Source organism: Lissotriton vulgaris, chromosome 2_1 (genome assembly GCF_964263255.1).
Source record: "Lissotriton vulgaris chromosome 2_1, aLisVul1.2, whole genome shotgun sequence".
Taxonomy (NCBI): domain Eukaryota; kingdom Metazoa; phylum Chordata; class Amphibia; order Caudata; family Salamandridae; genus Lissotriton; species Lissotriton vulgaris.
The window spans coordinates 628,440,181-628,459,886 of record NC_141687.1 but is presented as its reverse complement, the minus strand read 5'-3'; the positions used below and the strand labels follow the sequence as shown (position 1 = coordinate 628,459,886).

Here is a 19,706-nt window from a genome sequence, read left to right as displayed (position 1 = left end):
GTGTTTGTAAAATACCCCTCACACACCAAAAGGACCCTTGGTGTCATGCTTCATCATTGGGGTCTTCGGACCCCTCTACGGGATGCGGCGTGCTATGACCTACGGCTACGCTGGAGCACTATCTCGTGTAGACTATGTGTGGTGTGTGTGAGGGTTCGGTGTGAGTATGTGGTGAGGTAATTAAAGTAAGTGAGTGATTTATTAAAAAGGTACCTGGCTCGTGGGGTGAATCAGAACTACTTTAATAAGCCCCCAGGCTGGTACTGTTAAAAAGGTGTGCAGGTTGAGGTGATTATGTGATATTAAGCACATCGCCTCTAGGGTGCGTCGACATGTTTCGGGGTAAGACCCCTTCTTCAGGGCAGGGTGCACCACACCCCAATTTACTCACGTTTTTCTAAGTAAAAAGTGATTTTTACACAAAAGTGAAATTGTAGTGCTGTAATATGCCTACACAGTTTATGTAGTTCTTTGCTAATATGCAATAAACTTGATGTTCAATAGTACAATGCCTCATGAGCCTCCGAACGTTGGGGGAGAATTTGGGTCCACTGGCCCGGGTTACTGCACTGGTAACGTCCTTCTGCCACCGAACACTGCTCCGCCAGGTACCTTTTTAATAAATCACTCACTTTAATTACCTCACCACATACTCACACCGAACCCTCACACACACCACACATAGTCTACACGAGATAGTGCTCCCGTGTAGCCGTAGGTCATAGCACGCTGCATCCCGTAGAGGGGTGCGAAGACCCCAATGATGAAGCATGACACCATGGGTCCTTTTGGTGTGTGAGGGGTATTTTACAAACACTTTGTGCTCCCTACATTTTGTGCTCCTCACCATTGTAGGGAACACAGCACCCAATTTGGTGGATTCTTGTTCTTTATTTATATTATCTGGGAGAAGGAATCCACCCCCTTGCTCTCTCTCTCCCCCAATTGTTAATTGCAGTTTCTTTTAGGCACGGGGATGATTAAGTAATATGTCCAGAATTATAGGATGTTGAGCCGATGCCGAGACTCAAACCTGGTTCCCCAGTTTCAAAGTCCCTAGCTCTGGCCTTAAGGCTACACCCACATAAATGAGCTAGCCAACTGAGAAATTGGGACATTTCGAGGAAGGTAGTGCTTCTGAAAGGTGAAGGCCTTTACAAGGTCATTCACATGTCATATAACCCTCAAAGGTGAATAATTATGATCTATTCTTCCCAGACGTTCTCTGAGTTGGTTCCAGGTTTGGTACCCTTACCTCTCTAATCTCTTGTCCGGCTCCGGTGTAGGACTGCAGCTCGGCTAGAATGGTCTGTGCTTCTTCCAGAACCGCGTTGACCTGGTTCCACACGGCCGTCTCGGCTTCTGTGGGCTGAGCATCTGCGTGGATCCAGACAGAGTCACCATTATGGATGGGCCTCAATGTACAATGCAGGATGTGACAGTGCAGAGCAGGATGACTACTGGTACTGACTTTGGGGGATGTGCTCCAAAATTCACTTTTGAGTCACTGGTCAATAAGTAACATAAAGGATAGTGCTTCTGGAGTTTACTTCATATCCTAATGGGTTCTGCTCCTATCAGATCAAGAAATTGGAGGGATCAGTCCTTCTGGAAACTCCTTACTTCCATTCAGACTTGTTCTGTATCTGTTTTCTACTATCATTACATTTACAGATACAAGACCTGTAGCAGAGAAGCCTTTATCAAACATGGTGAATCTCAGACCTTGACCCTTAGAGTCAAAGACAGGACAATAACAGGCAACTATTTCAAGGTCTCGCTCAAGAGGGCTTGAGAAATGGCCATGGAGTGCAGTCTGTGCTTTCTTGTGCAAGGTATGGGGCTCAGGCCACTACACGTGCCGCAATCAGAATGATTGAACACTTGCTGGTGCAAGACACTTCCTGTCATTACCTAGAACTGTGAATGCTCAAACCAGCGCTGCCACTTTTAAAGTGACGTGTGGCGGCACTTCCTCTCACTGCTAAATGAAGATGTGCACTTCAAGTCTTGGTAATTGTGCACAGCCTCTATTAAACAGAACTGGGCATAGGCAAGGCACCTCGTGTATGAGCTTTTTGTGTTAGATTGAATGAATAAGGTAGTTTATTAGTCAATTAAAACCATAAACATTACAAAAACCATACAGTATAAAAATATTTACCTAAAAGGTTTAAAAACGTATCAACTATCAGCAGCAAACCATTTCATTTCTTGATTGGGTTAGATTTTTTTACACTCCGGATTTGGTACCAGGTCCATTGCAACATTTTCAGCAATTAATCAATGTTGAAATACCTGGTTGACGCCAAAACTACAACTACAAAAAGTTTGTCAAGAAAGAAAGGACCTGAGGAGCCTTTGAAGCTCCCGCACTGTCCAGGCACCATTGGATGTGAACTTTTGGTTGGAGTCGGTTAGAATACGGTACATTAGGTTAGATAAAGTAATGTTAGATAAGGTTAGTTAGGATACTTAATTGCATAGCATTTACACCACCCTATGGCGACCTCAGTGTGCTGATGGGGTTGGGGGGGTTAGAAGACAGTCGCTCAGAGAGCGCAGAGTTGGGAACATCACAGAAGGAATGAAAACAAAGCTTTGTAGATGGAGCAGTCTTGCCGGAAGCAAACGCATCTCAATAGACAGAGCTACAGTGCATTGCTGATGCCTGACTTTGGGCGTTTTAGTTTGATACACAGTGTGACTGCTCCCAAAAGAATACCTTGAGTTGACACAATGACAGACATTCTTCGTGATTCAGAGGTGGGAAGGACTTCCCAAAGCCAAATTGCTTCTCACATTTAGAAATCCCAAATCCCTCTATTGAGATTGCTTTTCTGAGCTGCCCCATCTGTTTTCTGCATAGGGGTGGGGGGAAGGGTGAGGTGCCCTTTAATAGTTTCTGGCTCTTTCAGCTCAGAAAACCACGAAAGGACCCCCCAATGAGGAAATCAAGTGAAAAATAGCATGAATTAAAAGCTGCAGACTCTTTCAAAACTTCCTCCCAAGGAGAAGGTAGCACAGTCAATGCACAAACCACACTGCCCTCCTCCCTGGGGGAGAGGAAATGATGCAACAAAACAACAACAGCCAACATAAATTGAATGAGCAAATGCAAATAAAATGAAAATAAAACTTGTGATCTCACGTTCAAAGTCAAGGAAAAAATTGGGGCCTTGTTCTAGGTCGGTATAATTCAACACTTTAAGAAGGTTCCCCATGTGACTCCTGCAAGAGAAAAGAAAAGAGGGCAAATGCATGATGGGTAGTGATGTGGTGGGGTAGGAGGCAGGGTGCGGGGTGAGGAGTCCAGGCCACACTGAGCTTCGAGATACAGAGGCACATCAAGGCAAGAGAGGCTTCTGGCTCTGAATTCAAGTCCCAGCATCTACACCATGTGTACGGTAAACTTTCAATACGAAAGACTCTGGGAAACCCTGGGGAGCACAGTAAAATTCCCCCGAACTCTCAAACTGGGTGAAAAACCAGCCCCTTGTGTGCCTTAATTTCAAGGCGGAGAATCTGTATAGACTTCCAGGGGAATTATGCACACTTTGTAGATAATTTATGCATTTTTGTAAAGATATAATTCTGCATATTTTTGAAAAATGTATTTAAAAACAACTGTTATGAAAAATAAGTTCCCCGATGTTTTGGATAGTTCCATGCTTCTATTATTCTATCTATTATTTTTTTTAAACACGTGTTCTACGTTCTTTTCAGATAATCCTGCACATGCTTTTAAAGACAGAAATCTGCTTATTATTTTTACATGATTGTACCTAGGTTTAAAAATCATTCTGTGAATGCTTTTTAAAAATAAATCACATGGTTCTTGATAATTTCATATTTTATATAGAAATTGCACTAAATGTCTTAAAATGAACCATGCATTTTTAAAATTATTTCAGCAGAAAGCTTGAATATATCTATACACGTTTATAAAAATGTCAAGTATATTTTTGAACACCTGTATCTCACTTTTTTTGACGAAATGGCTTCCCATTTTGTAGAATTCCTCGAAATGAGTAAGTATTTATACAGACCCTGGCCCTGAGACGAACTAGGCCTCGTCAGCAGAGGAATGGGCTATTTTCCTTTCAAATATGTTATTTTTTTAATGGCGTTTGCACAATTTATACAGCACCTGTGAGCATTTTCTGAATAAATAATGATACCTTTATTGTGTAGGGAATGTTTGTAAATTCCAAGAGTCTTACTGAATAAAAACATACATGTACACTAATAATAAATATATGATTTGACCTTTTATTAAGGGTTGTGCCCTTTAAAAGTATTCGTATGCTTTTCTACAAGAAATTGGTTGCACTAGAAAAAACCCAAAAACTATTTTAAAAATTGACCGTTGAGGTTTTTTTTAACAAAATGGTACGTGTATTTATAAATAATTTTTCCTGCTTAAACTCTATTAAAAACTCTGTACATTGTGAAATGTGATTGCTCACAGGATTTTTATGCTAAATGGTGGATTGAAATTCTAATATTTATCAGAGAAAATTTAAGATGTTGCACTTTATTTGAACAAAATGTGCAGGCCCACATGCTGTTTTTCAAAATGTGAGGATTCATTTTTATGTCCACGGATAAAAGTTTTGGCAAAGGACACATCCTGGACAAAAATAAAAATCTGCCTCCCACAGAAGCCCTGAGACTTTGAGCGGAAGGCTGAATGCTGAGCTGGTCTAAGAATTCACCCTGCAAGTCACAATGCTGTAGAAATTGGCCATAAAACATTCTGCTCTGCACCAGCATCAACTGCAGGAAGTTTAGGCCAAACATTGGTGATAGCGATGCTGTAGTTTTGGTACACTTTCCACTGAAATGTCACTGTATGAGTTGCTTATAACTGTGCACCCATTTAACAGATCTGAGCTACACTTTTTTCAAGTAAGCATGCAAGTAAGTTTGATTCTAGAAAGTTTTGACCAAGTTATTGAGGGTGTTTATTTTCATTTTTTTGTATAGTTTCAAAAATATCAGATTATTTTCACTTTTTAATAGTTTTAATAACATCCGATTTGGAGATCCCATATAGGTCATGGGCATTACCCACCCATCGTTTCCAGAGTGTTTTGAGTAATCAATGATCTTGTGCTTTGTCTTCTGGCGATGAAGCGACCTCTGAGCTCTTTTGCCCTGTGCTCTATGACATCTTCAGGCCACACCTCTCCGTCTAACAACAATGAGCATTGGTCGGAAACAAGCAATGAGTGGCAAACACAGGGTGAGTTGAGGGGCTGAGCCATTGTTCTCTGATTGGGAGTGCTGGGAACAAGGGGAGGGACTAACGAAAAAGTATTGTGAATTTTGGTGGCCAAAGTGCATGGGTTTTTAGTGCCCAGAGAGAAAGGACATTTGCAGCACACCTTCACTGTCCATGGGGGGCCTCACCACAAAATGAACACAAATGCTAGGGGTTACTGTTCAGAAGAGAACTGGCTATAAAAAATGGATAAAGCTCCCAGCAAGTGGACAACAATAAAAGGTTGGTAGTGCTGATTTAGAGTAAGCAACGTGTTCGCTTACACGAGTTCCACTAATTCTAAGCATGTGGCACAAGGCTGGTCTTCGGCCACAGGGTGACCCCCCACCCAAGATTCATTATAGGGCGCATCGCTGAACTCCTGCCTCAGGTTCAGTGTGCAGCACATGGCTAAGCACCTACCAAATGTGTGTGTGGCACATGGCCTACGCTTTGCCCTTCCTACTGAGAATAGTCACTTCATGACTGGAGTCCCACTTCTCCCACCCAGAAGCTCCACATGTGGCTGGCCTGCTCCAGCCCACTGACCTCTGCATATGGCCAGGGAGCTCTCCTCTTTGCTGAGATCCTTCATATCCCCCAAAAGCCTGCTGCAAATGGTTGAGCTTAAATACAAGGCTAATTTCCAGCTCTCGCCCACCAATGTGCTCTTTCAAAGCAGGCTTTCTGTTGCACCCACCCAGAAAGCTCTTTTCATGGCCGAGATCCCGCTCCTCCTATACAGAGAGCTCTGGCTCACCCTCCGAACCCGTCGAAACCACGAAACATGTGACTTACTTTCAAAATCCAGGAAAAAATGTGGACAGTTTTCTAAATCTTTGCCCAATACCTTTATCAGGTTGCCCATGGCCAGCAGACCTGAGCGGGAAAAACAGAAGAGAGTGGAACAACGTGTCCATGGCAGCAGCGCAAACCTTTAGTCACAATGCAATTACCAAAGCAGAGAATCCTCTTGCGCGCTCCTATGCATGCCACAATCACAAGCCTCTTACAACGCCATGTCCACTTGAACTACTGCTGACCGCCACTGCCACACCTCATGTCCAGTTGCAACATACACCTCCCGACCCCCTTGGAGCCGCACAACACCTAATGTTACCGTTTCTACAACAACAAAAAACGAATCTATCTGATTCACTCACATCAAAGCCCCACTGGCCACATCACCATATAGGCTTTTTCAAGTCCACCCTCTCCGCCAGCAGGATATTCAGACACATTCTCCACCCTTTCAGTCTCCCAAAACTCAGAGTGGGGGTCTGGCACACTTACCTGGGCCTCGGGATGAGCACCGTGGCTGTGTTTAAGTCTGACTGATTAGGGCTCTCCTTTGGTTTGTGTCAGTTTCTGCCCGTCTCTATCTATCAGTCGTAGCCTTTCTGTCTCCGGGCGTTGTCTTCTTTGCCACACCTGACTCCCAGGTATCTTTAATGAGGCAGAGCCTCTCTCTGCTGTGCCCGATTCTTGTTGTCCTCTGTGTCCCCTGTGTTGCGGCTGTTGGTGTCTTCCTTGAGCCTGTAGCTGTTACTTGGTCGCTTGTATCTGTTTCTCTTTTCACCCTTGCCAGCTTGTCTCCAGCGCCGGGGTGTTTTTGGCCTGTGCCCGGTTGCTTGTCTTGGCCTCTGAGTGTGTTTTGGCCTGTGCCCGGTTGCTTGTCTCCAGCGCCGGGGTGTTTTTGGCCTGTGCCCGGTTGCTTGTCTCCAGGCCTGGCCTCTTGCTGCCTCTCCAGCCGGTCTGAGTGCATTGAGTCTTTGCACACTTAATTCTCGGCTTGGTCCTTCCTGATACGGAAATGCTGCTTTTGCTCTTCGCCACTTCTGTTTTTTTCTTATTTTAGGCCCAGAGGGAAGCGCGATGCTCCGCTGTGGACTTCCTGTGTGAGGCGAGCTGTGTTCCTAGCCCGGACTTTGCCCCTCTCTCGCTACTTCCTCAACGCTTTCCCCAAAGGCTCTCTCTGTTCCGCTCTGCCTCATTCTGAGCCTCTCCACTCTGTCTTTGTGGTGTTTCCTCTGCCTGCACCTGACGTACTGCGTAACAGTGATGTAACGCCCCGGAAGCCCAACTTCCTCCTGGCACCAAGAGCACACAACTGCAGCTGACTCCTGGCACCAAGAGCATGTTGGGCTAACTCCTCGTTCCAGTCGTCTCCTGGGCACGAACAGCATGGCCTGCTGAGCTAACTCTCCCCCAGACACCAAGAGCTTGTGGTGCGCACCCCACCTTCCTCTAGGTGCTAAGGTGTGTGAAACCCAGGAGCATAATATGCCAAATCCACCTTGCCCAAGGCCACCACAAGTGGGTTGTGCACCTTGCCCTGGGCGCCAGGAGTATTGTTGGCTAACTCCACACTCCGATGGGGCTCAGCAGCAAGGCATGGCGATCTCAGATTTTTCTGGCAATGAAAGTAACCCATAGCAACATCCTCCAAGTGTTAATGGATGCTAGCCCCACCCTAGTCCTCAAACCGAGAGCAATCCTTGCCAAAACCATCTTCCACTGAGTATTGAATGATCCATGCCAGTTCTTCCTCCCCAAGACATAAAATATAAAGAACAAAACATGCAATCCATCCTTGCCGTTTGCTGGGTATTGGAAAGAGCCATACCAACCAACCGTTCTCCGTGCCAAGAGAATATGGCTGTTAATTCCACCTTTGTTACAAAGTAATCAGAAGTTGATATCCACCCCCAATGCTCTTGTCATACGGAGTACTAGGTTCTTGACATTGAGAGCCATGTTTATTCCAGATCATCCAGCGTTAAGACATACATGTGGCATGTGCCGGGTTGATTAGGCACTCAGTTACTCCCTTTGTCTTCTCAAAGATTTAGTACTTGGCACTCTCTCACCATGCAGGGTCTGCTCTAGCGTAGCACTAGCAAAAAGAACAAATGATGGATGGAATGCTGAACAAAACAAACATTCACCCCCAGTCACAAAGATTTGGGTTTAATCCACCATTTTTTTTCTAACTGCAACACCCAGTTTGGACCCAGCCATATGCAAACCTCATGGGAACAGTTCAGCCCGAACCACCAGGCCAAGTCCTCCCTGGACCAGAAACGCGCATCCTGGGACCGGTTTTGGTGTATCGCCCCTCATCAGCCAGGCTCGCTTGAATCCACATGGCACTCTCTTAGCTAGCACCCGCAGTATCCCCTAGTTTCTGTCCCAGGGTCAGCACTAGAAGCTGTCACCAGCAAACACCCCTTATCTTGAACAATGGCCGGCCCAAGGGTTATAATAGGGGGTGTCGCACAACGACCACCCTTGCACCATAGCCTATGGTCCTTTCTCATACAAAGCACGAGGCGCAGACTCTAAAAGCAAGCACCCGTGCTCCATTCATCATGGGAGGTGCCAGGGTTTGCACTAGAATACTCTGAGTCAACAACCCCCATCATTCGCTTTGGTATCTCCCAGACGTGCTCACTCATGGCCAACTCCTCTACTCCATTCCCACACTCTGTCTGCACGGTCTACTTCCGGGTTAGCACTGTGCTGCCGCTCACATCCTCAGCAGAAGGCGCGCTCACAGCCTCAGCCTCACTCTGCAGGCTCAGACGCACACCTGACACCATGTTCAAGGTTCAAAGGCAGATGTAGTTACCTTGTTCTCTGGAGTTTCTGCGACGTCTGCAGCAGGAGCAGGCACCAGCAGTGCTCGGGAATCACTTCATCAGCTCAGCACAGGCTGCAGGGAGAGGACAAGAGCACAGTGGGTACAGATGCACACAACCCCCTGAAGTAAGCAGTTCACCGTAAACTCGCTGACTGACTGAGGCTCCTGTCTGCAGCGAGAGACACTCTCGGGCAGGGCAGGCACAGTGCAGAGGACGGATCACCTTCCACTTCCGTGAGGCAGATGAGGAACCTCGACTGAATAGGTAAACCACGAGGTCACACACAGAGGCAACCGCAAGGTGTGCGTATACAAGCCTGCCCCTTTGTACTGCTTCTCAAGTCTGACACAGCGCCCCTCCCCCTTCATAGCGCCTCTGCAGTGTACAGAAACAAGCCGGGCCTTTATACAGCGTCTGTGGTAAGTAGAAGCGACGCTGGGCTCTGTTAGAGCGCCCAGCACCTACATGAACAAACCTGCCTCTTTATAGAGCTCCTGTGGTGGGCCCACGCAAGCCCCCTCCTCACAGAACCTCAGACGTATATAGAAGGGCGGGTCCATGGGATGTGTCTTCAAAGCCCTGTACATTATAGGGCCTCCGTGCTGTGCTGTCACTTTACAGAACCCGTGGACAGCATTCAAACAAGCCTGTCTCTTTGTAGAGCCTATGGGCTTTACAGAAGGAGTCTGTCCTGATGTGGAGCTGCTGGGATGTATGTTAGTGCCCCTTTAGTGTACACGCACAAATCTGACCCTTCCTCATACCTCTGGACTTTATAGACACAAGCCTGCCCATCACAGAGCCCCAGGATGATGTACATAAACACAGAGCTGCAGGTTAATATGTAAAGATACCTACCCCTTTCGAGAGTCCCTGGGGTTTACATCATCGAGCCAGCCCTTTTAAAGAACTCGAGGGATGTCCATAAAAGTAACCTGTATAGACTGTATGCAAACGAGCCTGACCCTGTATAAGGCCCCATGGGGAGAACTAAACAGACCGGCCTCTTTATAGAAGCTCGTCCTTGTATGGAAACAAATCGACCCCTTTAGAGAGAACTGGATTATATCAAAAGAAACCTGCCACGGTATAGCGCCCTCGGGGTCTAATTAAAACACTGGCCGCTTTACAGTGCCCTAGCATCCCTAATATAGATCTCCTATGATGTGTAAGGAAACAACCGCCCCATAATGGAGTCCTGGTGATTGCAAGGTGGGCAGAAATATGGCTGCCTCCTTCTAAAGTTCCTGGAGTGGGTAGGCACACAGCTGCCATTTATAGAGTGCCTAGAATATGGGGTAACTAGTGTACCACAGCTTTAATGGTGCTTGATTGCAGTGCTGCCAAGTACAGAGCTTCTCAAGTGTGTAGACAAGTTTCAACTACCTACGCATCCTCCAGAAGACCTTCAAATGGATCTACACGGACTACAAAAGGACCATCACCCACGCATTCATAACCAGCAGACTGGACTACGGCAACGCCCTCTACGCCGGACTCAACAGAACCCTTCTGCACAAACTACAAACCATCCAGAATGCCGCAGCCAGGCTCTTCCTCGGGTACCGCATCACAAGCATATGACCCAACACCTACGAGGCCTCCACTGGCTCCCCGTCGAGAAGATGGTCACCTTCAAACTCCTCACACACGCCTACAAATCCCTCAACAACATCGGACCCAAATACCTCAACAAGAGAGTATCCTTCCACATACCCAAGAGGATCCTCCGCTCCACTGACCTTGCCCTGGCAGAGGCCCCCCCCCATCCGCAGAACCAGAACCGGCGGGAGAGCTTTCTCCTACATCGTAGCCGAGGCCTGGAACGAGCTCCCTGTGAACATCAGACGCTCCCGGACACTTCACACATTCAGGAAGGACCCCAAGACCAGGCTCTTCGACTGACCCGGAGCTGCTTCCCTCCCCCCCAGATCCTTGAGACCCTCACAGGTGAGTAGCGCGCTATATAAACCCCTGATTGATTAATAGACACAAGAATGCTTCTACATAGAGGCACTGTAGTGTGTAGAACATAGAGGCACTGTAGTGCGTAGATGCATGGGGACTTCTACACAGAGCTCCTCGGTTGTGTAAACAAAATGCTCTTCTTTTTAGACCTCACAGGGTGTGTAGACGCTACTTCCTCATTATAGATTTCTGTGGTATGTCGTCACGTGGCTGCTTCTGAGTAGTGTACATACAAAGCTGTCCCTATGGAAAGTCCCTGGAGTGTGCTGACACATACCCTGCTCTCTTATATAGATAGTGCACCCAGGATGTCTGTGTGTTGTTTTAATGTTTACGGAGTCTTCTTCAGTAACAACTATGAAGATTGTGTGTGTAATTTGGCGAGTGTGATGGGCTCAGAGAGCACCATGCGGAACCCACCGCCAAATGAGGCTGAGCGAGTCTCTGCCGTAGACAGGAAGCTTTGTGGCCGAGAAAAACCCTCCCCCTGGTTCTCTGTCTGTGGCAGCAGGTCAAGAGCAAAGCTCTTCTCCGGAGATTATCAGCCTAAGTACACCAAGAAGCAGGCAGCAACGAGAACTCAAGAAAACGCACTAAATAATCTTCAGTCACTTTAATTTAAAAAAGAAATGAATAAAAAGGGATTTTATAAACCTAAAATCTAGAAGCCAAAGCAACACTTTGGAAACTAAAGCCAGGGCCTTTGGAAAGACTTCCCGTCTCTTATAACTTCTACCCCTTTTAATAATGACAACATGCATTTAGTTGCGCTGTGCAGGAAGCAGACGTAATTCAAGTGGGCTTATTGGAAAAAGTCACTAAAAATCCCCTTAGCCGGCCCATCATGTTAGGCCGGACCCTTAAACGTTCCTGTCAACCCTTAATTCACATTGTCAGCACCCGAGACAAGGTAGAACTGGTTAGGCCTTTTTCTAGTAAACCCCCAAAAATCTCTAACAAAACACTAGCAAAGCGGTTATGTCTGTCTTTTTGTTAAGGAAAGTGATTGATCGTTTCTGCTAGAGACTTCTAACCACAGATTCCTCACATTATTCTCCAGGCATCAGAATGGATCGGGAAATCTTGAGCAGTACTGCTGCGTGCCGCTAGGTGGCACCATTTGGCACTGTGTCTGCGTCTGCTGTGACAATGTGGTACCTATGTAGACGCCACCTTGGCACACTGCCATCAGTTCCTTTATGTCTGCTATCAGTGGGGATCTGGGGAGCTACTTCGATCATTGTTGACCAACTTTAAAAAAAACTTTTTGTCTGCATTTTTGAGGTTTGCTCCCAGTGTGCTGGGACATCATGCCCCTTGCAAAACCTTCAGGGTTCAAGCATTGCGGGGATTGCCACAGGCAGATGTCCAGTGGCAGCTGGCACGGGTAAGAGCAGTGAGGCGGTGGGCGGGGTGGGGGGTGGAGGGAAGAGGGAAGAGACAAGATGCGTTAGTGAAAATTAAATTAAAAAAAAAACACTTACCCCTGGAGTGCGTAAGGTAAGTGGTTTTATTAATTATTTAATTTAATTTTAACTAGCCCCTCGTCTGTGGACTTCTCTCACACTCCACCTGCCTCACCGATCTTACCTGTGCTAACCGCCACTGCAAATATTTGTGCCCGACTCCCACTTGGTTCGTCTCTGGTGTCTGGGGTCGGGACACAACCCCAAGGCCTGCATCGAGTGCAAGATGAAGCTCCCAAAGACGATTCACAAACAGACAAAAAAGCTCCTGTCAGCGTGGCAAAAGAAGGCTCCATGCCACTCCCCGTCCAGTTCTCATTCCTGTAGAAGGTCTTGGGGGCGTTCCCAGAGATTATCGCCTTCCCGCACAAACATCTTCCAAAAAATATGAGAGGGAGAAGTCGAAGCGCTCTTCGGCTTCACCATCTTGACATTGTACTTCCAGGACCCGCTCTCGCGCTCCACCTGCAGAGCACGTGTCAGGGCCCGCTTCGTGGTAATCTGAGTATCCCGGTGCCGGCGTGACATGTGCCCTACTGAAAGAATTGTATGACCCCATACACGCCATCTTCCAACGCCCTCTTGAGCACCTTTGGGTTCCCCGGAGACAAGAGGTGCCCCTGCTGGGTGCCGTCTAAGGGTTTGCGCTCAACACCAGCCGGGCCCTCTAGATTCACCCCGGATCCACACTGACGCCCCCACAGGTGCAGCCATTCACCCAGGCCCTAGCTGCCTGAGGGATGAGATGCAGGTGAGGTGTATGGGGCTCTAGAGCACCTGGTTGATGACAACTGGTATGAGAAGTTGGGTGATGCCAGTGCCCGGATATCTTCCCAGACTAAGGCAAGATTTCCCCTCGAGGCCAGGTTGTGGAGGAAGGTGCACCTTTTGCCACAGTGACGCTCAAGGTTGCAGCGGTTCTCGATCTCCAGCTGCCGGTTGTCGAGGTTAAGTCCAATGTCTTGACAGAGGTGCTTCGACTGGGGGTGGGCCCGTCTATACCCATGCCCCCTTCAATGAAGCCCTTACCGACGTGCTTCTGGGGGTCTGTGCAAAACCTTGCACAGGGGTTCCTGTGCACTGAATGATTGCCCCTAAACACTGTCCCACCCCATTAGACCCACCCTTCCTCTCTCAGCATCAACTTCGGATAAGAAAGGAAGGCAGTTGGGCATTGGGCGATGGGCTAGTGCATTAGGGTGAGATGTGGGCCTGTTTTTTAAGGGCCTCTGCTTCATTACTGCCCTCCCAGGCCATCAGACTGCGGTGGGCGGGCATGGGAGGTAAGTGTGGCAATCGGCCTTACTGGGTGCTAGGTGTTGCTCCATTTGTTGGGCCATTCTTACTTCAGCCCCGGTGGGGCCGAATTGGCCCAGAAGTAGTGTCTCGCCCCTCCCATGCCAGGCCATCACATTCAGACAATGGTGGGTGGGGGACGGTGGGAGTATGCAGGGGCCTCACTGGGGAGGCCATTGGATCTTCTGGCTATAGTCCATCTACATCTCAGCCTTCCTGGAACAGCAGTAGCTGTGTCCCTTTTCTTGACCCCTTCACTGCCAGGCCATGCACTGGGGCTATGGAGGGATGGGGAGGGAGTGACGTAAGATAAGCCTTCCTGGAGGGTGTGTGTGTATTTGCATAGGCCTAGCTATGAAGCAACCTTTATTAAGCTTGTATTAAATTAGAGAGGAGGTGGTGTTACAGCCAAAGTCAAACCTGCTGATTTTGGAAGCGGGAAACCAGGTTCCAGTCCCAGCATCGGCTCAACATCCTGTGATCCTGGGCAAATCACTAAATCTCCCAACGCCTGAAGTAAAAATTAATTTGATCTAGTGTAATGTAACAGGTGCTCAAGTAAATTGCTCCAATGCCCTAGCACTGAGTTCACCCTATGTAAAACTATAAACAGCAATTAGAATAATACAGCAATTTATTCATGTTATCAGATTCTGTAAGGACCAGAGCAAAATAATTAGAGAGCACACTTTATATAAAGACATCCCTATTATTCTTTAACATGACTTTTCTGTCTTGGTTTAGTATAGCTATTAGTCACGGATGAGTAAAGCAGATTTAGAACACATTTTAAAGTGCTTTCCCCTTACGTTGACTGTTTAAAATACATACTGATCAGAGGAAAACATATAGACTTTTGGTGATTTTCTTCATTTTTCGCATGGACACAATCAGCCAACATGGGCCATATTTTTGTGACTGACTGGGCCTAATTGCAATCCCAATCTGACCGTGCCCAGCACCCCTCCCGTGAGAGCCTGGTGTTGCATGCCTCAACAGTAAAGATCAATCCATGTTCCCTACCGCACCACCGGATAGGGAATCCAAAAGGCTGGACACCTGGGTAGTGCATTTTTTCTTCCACCAGCCTTGCCTTGCGGTCAGTGAACACAGCATGCCCCTTGTGCCGGATATTCGCATGCATTGTGGGATTCGATTGTGAAGCTGCTTCCTGTGCTGCCCGAGGAATACTGCCCGATCCTTAACCCAGCTCTGGTGGACAGCAGGGATGCAGTGAAATTTACAATCTCGTGCGGACTGGACACGAGTGACTCCCTGGGAAAAGCAATGGCTGGTTTCTGTCCTCTGAGTTCTCAGGGAGTGTCCAGTCTTCACTGATTGACTATGTCCTTGGATGGCTCCAGCCTATTTGGTGACAAGACTGATGCGGCGCTCAAGCGCGTTCACAAGGGCAGGGTCACTGCTAGATCCGTTGGCCTTTCCCTGGCCACAGCGTTTCGCCCTGATCACTGATGGTGAAGGGCCCGCAGTACCAGCCATATCCACTTCCATTTCAGCAGCCTGCCCAGTCTTTTTGTGGATGGGGCCACACAGTCCAATAGGAAGCAGGAGTCAGTCCAAGAGTGCCGCAGATCCCTCGCCACTCCGGCTGCCACAGCCTCCAAATCCCTTTAGCGTGCCCTCCCATACAGCATAGCCATAACGTCAGCAGCAGAATCAGGTGTTACCTTCCCCAGTGGTCAACGATTACATCAGATAAGTGGGTGCTTCAGATTGTACAGAAAGGGTCCTGTTACCATTTTTGGAAACACCTCCACTAGGGCCGGACTGGCCATAGGGAGCACCGGGCATTTCCCCGGTGGGCTGCCAATGTGGGGGCCGGTTTTGGGCACCTGGGGGGTGTTTTTGTTACAATATCGGCCCGGTAACAAAATCGGCCAAAACCAGCCCTGGCAAACAGCTCTAGGGCACTCCAAAACCCCCCGGGGGGGGGGAGGCGGCCGAGCACTTTCCAGGGCCAGTTTTGGTTACCAATCCGGCCCTGACCTCCATCCCCCGCTGTCCCACAAATGGCTGATAGAGCACCATCTCTCTTTGATTCATCAGGAAGTGCATGTTCTTTTGTAAAAGGGAGCCATTGAGAGCCTGCTTGCACCAGAAGTAGGGCGTGGTTGTTATTCCTGCTACTTTCTGGTGCCACAGAAAGATGGAGGCCTCTGTGCTATACAAGATCTATGCCCTCTGATGTGCCTTCCTGGAAAAAAAAGAAATTCAAGATGCTCACCTTGGCTAGGGTACAATGGCGCACATTACGATGGCGTGCGGACCTGAGTCCACCAACCATCATTGCGGTGTTCGGGACTGCCCGCCAGACATGCAGTGGTCCCACCACAGCAATTAGGATGCGCCCGCCAGACTAGCGGGAGCATCCAGGGCACTTAACATTGCGGACGGTGCTGCTGGCTGCAGCACCGTACGCAATGTTAATATGGCATGCTCTGCATTTCCCTGCACCACGTGGCAGGCACACACAGTGCCTGCCACTTAGTGCATGGAAATGCAGGGGGTACCATGGGTACCCCCCAGTGCAACCCCACCAACACAGAGGGGGCCAGCAACAGGCCCCTGAATCTAGCCTCTGCCAGCCTTTCCATGGCAGTTCCACCACCATGGAAAAGCTGGCTGACGCCAGCATTGTAATCTGGCTCCAGCATTGTAATCTGGCGGGTGGTGCCTGCTAGGCACCGCTGCCATGTTATAGCCCCTTGTCCGTCCGCCAAGCAATCTGACTGATTGCTTCTGGCGGACCAGTGGCTGACGGACTTTCCGTCCGCCGCTGACTGTTTGGGATTCCCACTGCCATCTTAATTGTGCAGTGGTAATATCGCTGTGTGACTTCAGAAGGACCGCCACCGCCGGCCCGGCGATGGTGGCCCTTTCGCCATCCTAATTAGCCCCCATGTGCCCTGGATATGAGTGACTGGATGGTGATGCTAGATCTGCAAGACGTGTATTTCCACATCCCTGCCCTGCCGTCCCACAGGTATTAACTTCGGTTAACACTGGGCCGCAAGCATTTCCGTTTCACTGTGCACCCCATTGGTCTCACCAGTGCCCTCCGGGTTTTCATGAAAGTGATGGCGCTGGTTGCAGCCCATATATGGAGGTTAGGGGTTCCAGCCTTCCCCCTACCAGGCAGTCGTTGCCAGTCGCCAGACTACGGTGAACCTCCTGCATTTGCTGGGGTTCACTATCAACGTGCCAAAGTCACACCTGAATCCTTATTGAATGCTCCCTTTCATCAGAGCCATTCCGGACACAGTGCAGTTCTGCTCCTATCCTACGGAGCGTGAAGTCCATGATATTCAGGTTATGATTCTGTAGGTTTGGCCTGTAGCGTAGACTTTGGTCTGACTGACTTTGAGGTTGCTGGCTGCATCTGTAGTCTAAGAACTATTTGGTGCCCCATCACTAAAATCTAATTGAAAGACAAATGGGACAATGTAATCATCCATGAAATGCTAATGGCCTTGACTGACATGACATCCAAGCAATGGGAAACTATCAAAATCACATGGAAGCCAAAGGCTGAAGGGTGCTGAACCAAAGCCCACTCTCTATATACTCCTCTTGTACTTTTCCTGAGGAATTAATGGCCTGAGGTCTTTGAGACAGCTACAACTGTCTGTGGCCAGGCCTAAAAGGATCAGCCCCTAAGTTTACTGAAAACAGAGCTTTAAACAGACCCCATAATGCAAATGGCATCCACCTTCATGCTCTTCCAGTTCATAGTCAAACATTCTCAATTAAACTTGCATAGAGTGCTAATGGTCAAAGGAGAAAAATATTACACCACAAGAAACGTTGCCAGACTTCATATAACTAAATCAGTCTTCACCATAATTGACATGGTAAATTCTCCAGTTGCACTCTCCTTGCACACTGTGCCATCAGCTAAGCTTTGCAAAGACCTTCCACCTTTTTGCTAATAAGGTAACAACCACTCACTATTGTATTTCACCAAAACCTCCAGCCTCTGACTAGTTTTCCACCGCCTTCTAGCTGTTCACCTATTGTTTTATTTAGTTAACCTTTCTTCCTTTGGCGAAGTCATGGAGGAGCATTTTCACCAACCCGCCCACTCGGCTTCCAGCTGCTGTTATAACTTCCACACCGTCCCCATGACCACTGGAGGTATTTCTTCTACTTACATATCATCTTTTCTATCCTTGTGTGGGTGAAATTCTGCTTAATTTCTTAATTACTTACAGACTCCGGGCTAGATTTATCAATACTTCACACAACACAGCAAGACAACTTGCTGTACTGAGTGAAAGGAAGCGGGCAGGAATGCGCCATATTTACCAAAATATGGCACACTCCTGCTCAAAGCTCGCACTGGTGCAAAATCGTCTGCCTAGAGCGAACGCAGTCACTCTTGCGCAATGGGGCCTGCGTTGCAGGTATGATTGTTTTTGTGTAGGGAAGGACATCTTCCTTAACAAAAACAATCCGTAGAGGTTTGTTAGTCTTTTTAAGTGTGCTCCAGAATGAAGCACACTTAGAAAGAGGAAACAGCGAGGAGAAACAAAGTTATTTCGCCTTGTTGTGCCTCCCCAGCGAAGGCGTAGCATTTAAGATACAATTCCAGTTTTACTAATCCTGGTAAATCTGTGAATGACCCAAAATCCATGCGTGGATTTGTGGGAATGCCCACGCTCCACCCACGTAATGCCTTCTCCGCGTCACTCCAGATGTACCAAGCGACACAGGACCACGCAAGGTGGACTTGTGTCGCTTGGTAAATCCGACGTAAGCATTGCATTGCCCTTGCGACAACAAGGCGCAAGGGCACCGCAGTACAATGATAAATCTGGCCCTATGTCTTTAGTGAGGGTAACAACTTGGCAACATCAACATTTTGTTAGTGGAAATAGTGTCCTCAATTTTATACAGAAAATCTTTATTCGGTGTAGGTAGGACAGAGCAGATCATGGTCTCTACCTTAGACTACTTCAGTCTTGCGGTTTGTATCGACAGTCTCTGGGGCCTGATCAATTTTAGTTTGTTATTATTTGGTTTGTTCTTTATCGCTGTTGACCAACAAATTCTACTGAGGTTGCGATCTGCATCCTGTAGAGAACATATACATAATGGCTGCGCGTGCAGAGATACACAAAATATCTATCCTGCAGAACTGTTTTATGGTAGTGAGAAACCCAGAAATTATATACAACTTAACAAGTTTTTATTCTTAATAGGATGTTACAGAAGTGTGTCTCGTCCTTTCATCCTGATTTAAAAACATGGTCTGAAAAGCGCCTTCTGCAAATCCTAGCTGTGGTGTGATTGGGAGACTTGCTGATCGCTTACACAGGTTTGCTTCTGAGCCAGGAATCAATCAATCAATCAATCAAAGCATTTATATAGCGCACTACTCACCCAGAGGGTCTCAAGGCGCTAGGGGAGGGGGGTCCGCTACTGCTCGAACAGCCAGGTCTTGAGTTGCTTCCTGAAGGCGAGGTGGTCCTGGGTCAGGCAGAGGTGGGTCGGGAGGGAGTTCCATGTCTTGGCGGTGAGGTAGGAGAAGGACCGTCCCCCTGTGGTGGCTCTTCGGATGCGGGGGACGGCGGCGAGGGCGTGGCCGGTCGATCGAAGCTGGCGTTTGGGAGCGTAGAAGTTGAGGCGGCTGTTGAGGTATCCTGGGCCTTGGTTGTGTAGGGCTTTGTGTGCGTGGGTGAGGAGTCGGAAGGTGATTCTCTTGTTGACCGGGAGCCAGTGCAAGTCTCTCAGGTGTCCGGAGATGTGGCTGCAACGGGGGATGTCCAGGATGAGTCGTGCTGAGGCGTTCTGGATCCGCTGGAGTCTCTTCTGGAGCTTGGCGGTGGTTCCGGCGTAGAGGGAGTTTCCGTAGTCCAGACGGCTAGTGACGAGGGCCTGGGTGACCGTCTTCCTGGTCTCGGTGGGGATCCACCGGAAGATCTTACGTAGCATGCGCAGGATGTTGAAGCACGACGAGGAGACGGCATTGACTTGTCTGGTCATGGAGAGGGAGGAGTCCAGGATGAAGCCCAGGTTGCGTGCGTGGTCTGTTGGTTTGGGTGC

At 48.2% G+C, this 19,706-nt stretch overlaps 1 protein-coding gene across 10 annotated transcripts in view; it reads right to left on the bottom strand.

The window, feature by feature from the left end:
* Nucleotides 1-19,706, bottom strand: part of LOC147730890 (CYFIP-related Rac1 interactor A-like) — a 166,244-nt gene that overhangs the window by 121,114 nt on the left and 25,424 nt on the right. Inside the window, exons 1-4 of one of the 10 annotated variants that reach the window (XM_086955758.1) lie at nt 6,926-7,298; nt 6,560-6,883; nt 3,152-3,231; nt 1,256-1,377 (exon numbers count right to left, since the gene is read on the bottom strand). In XM_086955758.1, the coding sequence (XP_086811884.1) occupies nt 1,256-1,377; nt 3,152-3,224 (195 nt within the window). In that variant the 5' untranslated portion in view covers nt 3,225-3,231; nt 6,560-6,883; nt 6,926-7,298. Of the gene's footprint in view, nt 1-1,255; nt 1,378-3,151; nt 3,232-6,064; nt 6,146-6,559; nt 6,884-6,925; nt 7,303-8,897; nt 9,131-19,706 lie in introns of those variants that run through there. The other 9 variants (XM_086955759.1, XM_086955763.1, XM_086955760.1 and 6 more) reach the window with 9 other exon arrangements.